Here is a 10,707-nt window from a genome sequence, read left to right on the forward strand (position 1 = left end):
TGTATGCCTGTCCTGAAGACAATGATGGCATCAGTCTTGATGATTTGTCTGCTCCAAGTATGTTGGCACAAGAGTTGCCAACAAAAGACTACTTAAAGGGCACAAATAGAACCACCAGAGCATCATGAAGAGGTCTTAAAGAAAAGAATTGTGTCTACTGAAACTATTTAGCCTGACTTAACCTGAACTTCATATAACCCCTTTAACTACGAATACGGTGGAGTGGAGTGGTTGGAAATCATTTTCATCTATTCTTTCCCATTTCTAATCCCAACCCTTATTCAAGGCCATTTGTTTGTAAAATTTTCTTTTAATATAGTAAGTCCATATTTCTTTGTTTCTTGACATTCTATATTCATCATGGACTCTTATATTACCTTTCTGGTTATATAAATGTATTTGTAAATCTGCCTATTCTATCTTTTTAAAAAATGGTTAAAATCTTATTTTGAACATACTAATTCTCAAAACAGAAATGATTAATCCTCATGGTGAATTGCCATTATCTTTAAAAGTTTATACACATGTTCTACTTCTTTTTTAAAAACTTTTTATTTATTCATTTTTAGAGAGAGAGAGAGAGATAAAGAAGGGGGGAAGAGCAGGGAGCATCAATTCCTATATGTGCCTTGATCAAGCAAGCTTGGGGTTTCCAACCAGCTACCTGAGCATTTCAGGTCAATGCTCTAAGCACTGCACCATCACAGGTCAGTTCCATGTTCTACCCTTTTTTTTTTTTTTTGTATTTTTCTGAAGCTGGAAACGGGAGAGACAGACAGTCTCCCGCATGCGCCCTACCGGGATCCACCCGGCATGCCCACCAGGGGGCGATGCTCTGCCCACCAGGGGGCGATGCTCTTCCCCTCCAGGGCGTCGCTCTGCTGTGACCAGAGCCACTCTAGCGCCGGGGCAGAGGCCAAGGAGCCATCCCCAGCTCCCGGTCCATCTTTGCTCCAATGGAGCCTCGCTGCGGGAAGGGAAGAGAGAGACAGAGAGGAAGGAGAGGGGGAGGGGTGGAGAAGCAAATGGGCGCTTCTCCTGTATGCCCTGGCCGGGAATCGAACCCGGGACTTCTGCACGCCAGGCCGACACTCTACCACTGAGCCAACCGGCCAGGGCCTATGTTCTACCCTTTTAAGAAGATTTAGTTTCCTCAAAAATAGAAAAGGGCAACCTCCACAATCTCCATATTTTTTCTTTTACTTAATTTTTAGAAATAGTTTTAATCATATGGAAAAAATGAGACTCAGTAATTTTTAAAAGCCCTCAGATACTGTTATGTGAAACCATTAATTATAATCCATTGCATTAAATGTATCTTAATAATTATTTAAGGTACACTATTTATTTAAATGTAAAAGAAATGTAAGTGAGGTGTAGTTACTTATAATTTGTGATAGCAGGAAACAAATAATACAGGTCTCTTAATTTTTATCTAGAACCCTTTTCAATACACAATACTATCTTTAACACTCTGAAACTAGCTAGCAGATGTTTATACATAGAGTTGTAAAAAGAAAGCTAGTAAATTTAACTGAATTTTTATAATTCATGTGTCTACAGTTATTCAAGAACAAAAACTAAACAAGAGGGAAAAGGAAGTCTTTATAGCTTCTAATATTTATATGGGTTTCAATTGTAACTATATATAGCCCTGGCCCAGTAGCTAAGGTGGTTAAAGAATTGTCCTGGATCATCAAGGTTACAGGTTCAATCCTTGGTCAGGGCACATATAAGACTCAGCCAATAAATGCATACATAAGAAGAACAAATTGATGTTTCCCTCTTTCTCTCTCTCTCTCTCTCTCTCTCTCTCTCTCTCAAATCAATATATAAATTTTAAAAAAATTAATAAGTAATACATTTTCACATGTTTTATTCTAACTACTATGGGAATTGTGCCTTAAGCAGTTTTTTACCTGTAAGAATCAGTATTATGCTTTTTGTAAAAGAGGCATTTTATTATTGAATGAATAAGTGATAAAGAAATGACTAAAGAATAAAAAAAGGAATGAATAGTTGGGCATACATTGTTTAAAATTTTGGAATAAAATATTTTACTTGTCAGAAGCCTACATTTCAAATAATAAAAGAGACTTGACTAACTTGAAATTATGATTTAAATTTTTAGGCATATTTCTAAGAACTTATTTCTGCTCTCTAGTTTTAATGTATGTGTCTGTTTTTACCCCTCTTTATCTTATTTCTTGATTCTATTTCTAATTATGGTTCCTTTAGCACATTTACCTTGATGGAAGCAATATCAACTAAAGGTAAAGCAAGAATATATAAGCATCAAAATTAGATAATATTCACTATAATAGGTAAGTAAAATAAAATTGATAGAAAAAAAAAAAGATTTTGAGAAGAATGTGAACATTACCATAAGATATAAATTGCTTTAAAAGTGTATCTGATGGTAAGGTTGTTATCCATGTGATACTTTTTAAAAAGGAAGTTATGTTTTAGCTCTTCCCACACCAAACATTCCTGCTAATTGCATTCTATAGCACCTGGCACATCCTGCATTATCTATAAACCTATATGCCATAATTCCTGCAATGTAGTCTCTTTTCTCTACTCCTCTTGATTAATAAAAGAGGCAACTGTTTTCCCTGGCATCCAACAATGAAAAGGTGGATTGTGAAATGCTAAATTAAGAAAATCATATGTGCTTTTATAAAAGTGCCAATTGAACATAATCCTGACCAGTGGTGGGATTCAAATAATTTAACAACTAGTTCTCTGCCCTAATGACCATTTTAAGTATAAAAAAAAATACCGAAAGACAGTTTTTTATGCATTTAATACTTAAATAAGAACAATAAAAGAGATATACAAAACTAAATTATATTATAAGGGAGAGTTTTAGAATATTAATAAAAATATTAAATAATACCTGACCAAAAAACAAGAAAACTGTTATTTGAGATATTTCCATATTGCTTCTTGATTGGTATCCTCACTTGCAATTTTTTCACCACTGGACAGAATAAACATTACTATGAGCACTTATAACACACTCTTGCATAGATGAATCTTAAAAAAGAGTAAGGGATGTAAATTTGTAATTTCCACATTGGGCGGCTGCCCAGGTGCCCACCTTAGAGAGAACGCTGATTACAAGTGCCATTTTAACAACTGGTTTGCTGAACTCAACAGAAAAATAGGTATCAGTTCTGCTGAACCTTTGTGAACCAGCTGAATCCCACCATTGATCCTGATGCTTTGCCATGATTTCTCTCTTGAGAATTGCTCTGACACAATTTCATCTCCATTAAATCAGAGTATTATGAGACATAGGGCCAGTTGGCTCAGTGCTAAAGCCTTGAATCAGCATGTGGAAGTCCCGAGTTCGACTCCTAGTTGGGGCACACAGGAGAAGTGACCAGCTTCTTCTCCACTACTTCCCCTCTCCTCTCTCTCTCTCTCTCTCTCTCTCTCTCTCTCTCTATCTCCCTCTCTCCCTCTCTCTCTCTCATCCTCCCGCAGTCAGGCCTCAACTGATTCCTGCATGTTGGTCTCAAGCGCTGACAGCAGCCCTGTGGAGCCTCTGCCTCAAGAGCTAAAAATAACTCAGTTGTGAGCATGATTCCAGATGGGCAGAACATTGGCCCCAGATAAGGATCACCGGGTGGATCCCGGTTGGGGTGCATATGGAAGTCTGTCTCTCTATCTCCCCTCCTTTCATTAAAAAAAATAACAAAAGAATAAAGTGAGAAATATAGCAGATTGATCCAGGTTTAGAAGCCCGATCCGATATCAGGCAATTATATTTTTTGTCCCATAATCATTGCTGCTGGGACAGAATAGTACCACCAAATCCATTAGAAAAGTTCATGCTTTTCTGCTGTTGAGGCCCAAAAGCAGCCTAGTTTTTGTTCTTCTTGTGTCATAAAAATTTAAATTATCCTTAGATGTCATGACATTACTCAGACCTTGTTTTTGTTGTTGTTTACTTAACCTAATCAGAGTAAATTTCTATTTTGTTCAGCAAAAAGAATCATTATTACACTTAGATATTAAAGGAGATATTTTTTTTGGAAGCTTAGGGAATGATTTCTGAGAAGGAAGAAAAATAAGTGCTTTAACTATAGACCCTGTATAATATATAAGAAAACGTCAGAGAGTTTGTTACATAAAATCATTAGCATTTATTATTTGATTAGTTAAGGCATGTATCTAATCAATAAATATTTATTGAATTATTTACATATTCTGGGTCCTCTAGATATAATGATGAGTTTGGTATCAGAACTAATCCCTGAATTTATGGAGTTAACATTTTGTCTTGTCTATAGCAAATTGACACAGAAGAGACACTGTATATTATAGAAAAAGATATTTAAGTCTCCTATGCTGTTACAATGATATTCCACATTTATTACTGTAATAGGATGAGATAGTTCTGGATGGAACCTGAGCAGTTCTTTTAGTTTCATGTTTACCAATTTTATGATAATAGCATTTAGAAATATGAATATTTCAAGCTCTGTACAGAGGCTTGGTGTTCTGGAGAATGGTCTGTCAGATGACATTTAAGCCTGGTCCTACATCCCAGATTCTCCTGTTCTTTGTTACCTTGTAGCTCTTGGATTATTTTGAATAGTTACAAAACCCTAGCAGTTTCATCCTTATCTGTTTTGTCTTTACCCCATAAACAATGGGGTTCATGGTAGGTGGCACCAGTAAGTAGAGGTTTGCCAAGAGAATGAGGGTATGTCTGGGCACATGGTTTCCAAAACGATGAGTAAAGAAAGAAAAGAAGGCCAAAGTGTAGAATATCAAGATAACACATATATGAGCTCCACAGGTTCCAAAGGCCTTTGTCCGAGCTTCTCTAGAAGGTAGTCTAAAGACTGTCCTCAGGATTATCCAGTAGGACAGGGATATGAGAACAAAGTCCAGCCCTGTAGTGAGGAGAGCTGCAGTGAGCCCATAAATGCTATTAAGAGCAATGCTATTGCAGGCCAACTTGGCAATGCCCATGTTCTCACAGTAGGTATGACGGATGACGTTCCTCCTGCAGAAATGCAGACGGAGAATGAGGAGGACACCAGGGGTAACTACAGCCACACTTCGAACTACCAGAGCCAGGGCCACCTTACTAATGAATGATCTTGTAAAAAGGGTTGCATAATGCAGTGGTGCACAGATAGCCACATAGCGATCAAAAGCCATGGCCAAGAGAACAGCAGATTCGGAGAGGAACAGGGCATGAACAAAAAACATCTGTGTGAGACATGCAAGAAATGTTGATGGAGAAGGGCCTTGCCAGAAGATAAGAAGCATTTTGGGCACTGTGACAGTACAAAGAAGGACATCATTGAGTGCCAGCATGGCCAGAAAGAAATACATGGGTTCATGGAGGCTCCTGTCCCAGGCCACCACTGCCATAACCAGACCATTGCCGATCACAGCCAAAAGGTACATGAAACCAAAAGGGATCGAGATCCATATTTGGAAGTCTTCTAATCCTGGGACTCCAGTTAGCAGAAAGGTGATAACAGGATTGGATGTATAATTGGATGTTGTTACAGAGAGGTAGCCAAAGTCTGACACATGAAAAACAGAGAGAGAAAAAAAAATGTAAATAATAGTAAAAAATGAGTATTTCCTCATCTTCCTCAACTCCTCACCATTTATTTTAGCATGATGAAATAGTAAAAAAAGAAAATGTTTTAAGAAAAATTACTAAATAATTAAATGATTATGGGTAAACCACTTCTCTTTTTATGAGGTTTCATATCATATTCACTCTGGAAAAAAAATGTTATTCAGAAAAACTGAGTTGAATTTTTTATTTTTATAAAACTAATTGCCATACCACATAATTTATGCACATGAGTTTTAAAGTTTTAATTGTACTATGTATATAATTTTTGCCTTTCTAACATAGTAATTCTTAAACCCCAAAACATCTATTCCCTGAAGAGAACACTGGAAAGGATTAACATTCCATTCTTCACTGGGAGGAGGTGGGTTGGATGGTAGACTGATACATCACTGGAGCCAGTAAGAAGCCTTCAGTTCATGTTTCTCATCCTACTATGTAAAATGCATTCCCTTGGCCTAACTTTTATACAATAAAGAAAAAAGCTTTACTCATCTCTTTCTCATTTGAACTCTTAAAGATAATAGTTAAAATTAATATAAAACTTAAACTGTTATGCAAAAGTTGTAATATTATTTATACCTTAATAAGCATTACCTTTCAAAGACTATGAAATGGAGTCAAAGAAGACAGGCATACAGACTATGAAATGTTTTCATTTAGAACAAGAAAGTCTAAAAAGTCCCTAAAGACTGTCAGGGTTCATAATAATTCAATATCTATCATTGAAAGAGTCTTCTATAGAGTTAGAATAATTTTTATATTCACCAACAAAAGAATAAGATTAACTTTTAGCAATGTTTAAAAAACAGCAGCAGTTTTTACTTTTAATACATAAAAAATTATAGAATAAAAATAGCTTTTCTTTAAAAAAGTTTAAAATATAAAATTATTTATCACCCAGGTTATAAACATTAATTTAATTAGTCAAGTTTGTAATCAAATGCAGTACTTTTGGCAAAGGTACCATGTGTGTATGTTTATGAAGACTTTTTTACTGCAAATATTAGAAAGTTTCAAATGTATGGATAATAAGGGCTGTTCATTTGAAAAGTGCTGCCAAAATCTAGAATCTGAACAGCTCTCGTTTTCATGTGGGTTTGTTACACCATCAAGTAGATAAAAAAAACTATGCTAATTTGAATATCTCTAACTATCATTCCTTGAGTTAATCAAAATTCTTTTCAAATATCCCACCCTTTAACAAGGGAGTTGGACCCGTTATTACATTATCAACACTTATTTTATTCTAGTCTCCTTCACTGTTCTCTCTCTCTGTATGTCTCTCTGTCTCTTTCTTGCAGTTCAGATAAGGAAAAAACAAAAACAAAATATCTTATCAAACGGCAAACATATAGAAAAGATGACATAGCTTTTAATAAGTCTCCAAGAGAGATTTTTTTTGAATAGTTATTTTGTTAACCGTATGGAGGTGTAAACTGACTGAGGCTTTGCTTTATTTGCAGTGCCTGTCTTTGTTGTCTAACTGCCACACAGAAAATATCAGCACATTTAAATAGATGGCATATCACACATCAATACAAGAATGGGCACTACAGCAGTACTGATAAAAATCATAATTGCAAATATTTATCAATGTTTACAAGTGCTAAACATTATTAAAAAAATTCTAACCACTTTTCATATATTATCCAATCTAATGGTCACCAGTACTATATGAAGTAGCTATTGTTAATATTCCAATTTTACACAGAAGGAAACTCAGATATTGAAGGACTTTTCCAAGGTCCCATCACTAAGTAGTACATAAAGCTTGCTTTAAAATTCAGGTGTTCTAATTGCAGAAGCCACAGTTCTAACCACTAAACTATTTCACTTTACCTTTTAGATGCATATTTTTTTTCTAAATCCTTGGAATAGTAAAAAAAAAAAAAACAGATCTGAGTTTCCTCTTATTGGTATTCTTGGGTCTTAAGTCTTAGCTCTTATGAGCTAGATAGTCACATCTAGCTTTTAAGAATCCAGAGAAGAGATGTATATATATACATACATACATACATAAATATAGTCATCTGTATTGTGCATCAGTATTTACAAAAACAACTCAAGAAATAACCTCTCTGGGCTGAGAAGTCTTCTGGGTATTTTACATGTTCAGCAATTGCTTTAGCATCTGAGACCCAGAGTAATCATTTGGATTAGTTTACTAGACTTACTCTTTATATTAACAGTTCATTATATGGATACACCAACTTGATTAGGAAAGAATTATATAAACTATGGTTATAAGCCCTAATTTTTGGTGAATAATATGCATGATAAATTTAAGAAAAATCTTCAAACCTATTATTAATTAAGAGAAGTTTATTGGTATATATTTACCTAGGGGGGGGGACAAAAATTGACTCATTAAATGTTGAATAGCCAGAGAAGTGAGAAAAGTTTATTGTAAAGGTTAAGCAACACCATTAAAATAAGATTTATTAATAAAGATAAGTAATTATGATGCTATAGTATTTGGAGATGTAAATCAATGCCAGCTGTCATTATATAAAGTTTTTTTTCCAAAATTAATTATTTATATATTTGTACCTGCATGTACTCTTGAACTCTGAAATCACATACCTTCTTAGTTCAGAGTAATCTAGTAAAGCACCTATTTCAATTTGCCAATCTGAATTCATCATGAAATTTTCTGTTGACATTCATGTCCTCTCTCATTATCAGTGTAGGGAAATTATTTAATAGTATGTCAGAAAACACTGAATAATATAAAACTGTGCTGTCTTTTCCACTCATGAATATTCAAGATGGGTCAATAAGATGATAGTCTTTTAAAATTTTCCTACATGCCAAAATATAGGTTGTAGTCTCATCTTTGAAATTGATCTCAAAAGATGGCATTTAACCATAAATATTCGCATTACTCCATTAAAAATTATCTATTCAATTGGTTTTCTTTAATGTCTATATAATTTATGGAATTTTTCCTGGCATAGATATGGCCTTGTTTCTTTTTTGTCTATTTTGTGGTTATGCCTCAAATAATTTGTGACCATTTATTTCCTTATTTTCCCAATACATATTTTGTAGATCACATGTATTGCTTGGTTCCTTGTTAATGTAAATAAATCAATGGAAAGATTAGATATGTTCCTTGTTCTAAAAAAATAGATACTATTCAGTGAAAAAATAATAATTTTTTCTAGGTAAGATAAGGGCATTGAGTACCAAAAATAAAGAGTTTTGGAATGATATGAAAGATGAGAAAGATAAATGAGAAACTCAAAGTAACAATTGCAGAGAATGTCCCTCTGTTTTCCAGAGACTCTAGACTGATGGTGAGTTAGGCTGGCAGTTAGATTGCTAAGAAGTACAAATGAGGTAATGGGTTAAATTTACAAACACATATTTCATCATTAAAATCTCTTAGAAATATGAATTTCTCATTCATGTTTAGAAAACTATGCTTATGTAATTTTAATGACTCTTTGGAGGCAAAAGCTATTTAAAGTGGGTGCTGTCCAAATAAAATGCACTTTTTTTCTATCAAATATTCTTAGCAACATACCTTCTAAGAGCCACTAATCATTAATAACCTATTTTTATTTAAGTTTAGTTGTGTAATTTTATAAATCAGCAAAATGCTAATCAGCAGATAGAACCATGAAACAAGAATATTACTTGGCATGTTAATGTACCAGTAATGTCTGATTTTAGTCTGTTCTGTAATTTTCTGTTTAGTTTTCTAAGCTTTATATGTGTACTTGTCAATAGATCCAAAGAAGTTGGATTATACACATGGTAAAATAGAATGATATATTTTTAAAGTAATATTGAACAACATAAAACTCTTATAAGTAACAGTTGAGAAAATTAGGTATAATCTCAAAGATAAATAGTAAAAAATCATGATAGAAGTATCTGTAGAAGATACTCATCAGAAATTAATTACAAACTACATAGAGCCTACTATGACCTCTACTGGATGTCTTATGTTTTGCATCACAGATAGTTTAACAAATCACTGATTTCCATGAATATTGGGTTTCCTGACTACATAGATTATTGAGACTGTACTCTTTATTTGTACAATTATTTATCTATTTTAGTTTAGTTATTTGTGGGAAAAAACTAATAAAAGATATTGTAGCTTTCTTCAAAAACTTCCAGAATAGTGAGACATACAAGAGCATGAGTATTGTAAATATCAAAATGTTTCCTTTGTTCCAGTTTGAAGTTAATTTCATAGGAATTATTCAGGAAATATATAAATGACCCAAAAGTTCTCTACTATAATTTCAATAGAAGACGAAAAGCATGGTTGCATATCTCCTAGATTTTAATAAGAATAGGAAATATCAATGGGTACATATAGGCCATAATAATTGTGCACCACGGGTGGAACATGTTTCTGAAAGTGATGCATATTGGATATTCCCAGCATAGGGACATAGACCAGCAGCACAGTACAGATGTGAAAACACAAGTGTTGAGGGCCTTGAATTATTGCTCCCAGGAAGCAATGTCTAGGACAGTGACAGAATCTTCAAATAAGAGAGAAAAATGAATACAGAGTCCACTCCAAAAGTAGTAAGAACAGTGATGAGGCCATAGATGTTCATGATGTGGTGGTCACAGTAGCAGAGCTTGATGATATCTTGGTATGCAGACAGTATGAGTGAGATAACACATTAGCCTTCCATAACCTCACTTAATTAGAAAGGTTAGGGGCAAGATGACAGTTACAGCCTGTAGCAAAAGCCCCACCCCATCTTGGCAATAGTGGAATTTGTCACAACATTAGTGTACCTGTTTGGGTTGGAGATGGCCATATAACATTCAAAAGCCATGATAAATAGAATGCCTTACACTCTTGACAAAAACACATGGATGAAGAACATTTGGTTGAGATAGGCAACAAAGTCTACTTCACAGAAATTGAATGAGAAAAGTTTGAGCTGAGTGATCAGGGTGACAGCACAGAGTCCCAAGTCACTAACGGCCAACATGGAAAGAAAAAAGGTACATGAGTGCATAAAAGACTGTTCTACTTGAATAGCCATTAAAATGGTAATGTTACCCATCAGAGCAATTAGGTAGAAGGCATAGAACTGGATGGAAATCAGACA

The 10,707-nt window shown here is 34.3% G+C and overlaps 1 protein-coding gene across 1 annotated transcript; it reads right to left on the reverse strand.

Annotated features, from left to right (window-relative positions):
• Positions 1–4,596: 4,596 nt before the first annotated feature.
• Positions 4,597–7,526, reverse strand: LOC136320609 (olfactory receptor 52Z1P-like). Its single transcript, XM_066253767.1, has 2 exons — positions 7,457–7,526; positions 4,597–5,555 (listed from the first exon to the last, which is right to left on the reverse strand). Exons 1-2 carry the CDS (start codon positions 7,467–7,469, stop codon positions 4,597–4,599), a joined length of 972 nt encoding a protein of 323 aa, XP_066109864.1. The 5' UTR covers positions 7,470–7,526.
• Positions 7,527–10,707: the final 3,181 nt, after the last annotated feature.

Source organism: Saccopteryx bilineata, chromosome 1 (assembly GCF_036850765.1).
Source record: "Saccopteryx bilineata isolate mSacBil1 chromosome 1, mSacBil1_pri_phased_curated, whole genome shotgun sequence".
In the NCBI taxonomy this organism is placed as follows: Eukaryota; Metazoa; Chordata; class Mammalia; order Chiroptera; family Emballonuridae; genus Saccopteryx; species Saccopteryx bilineata.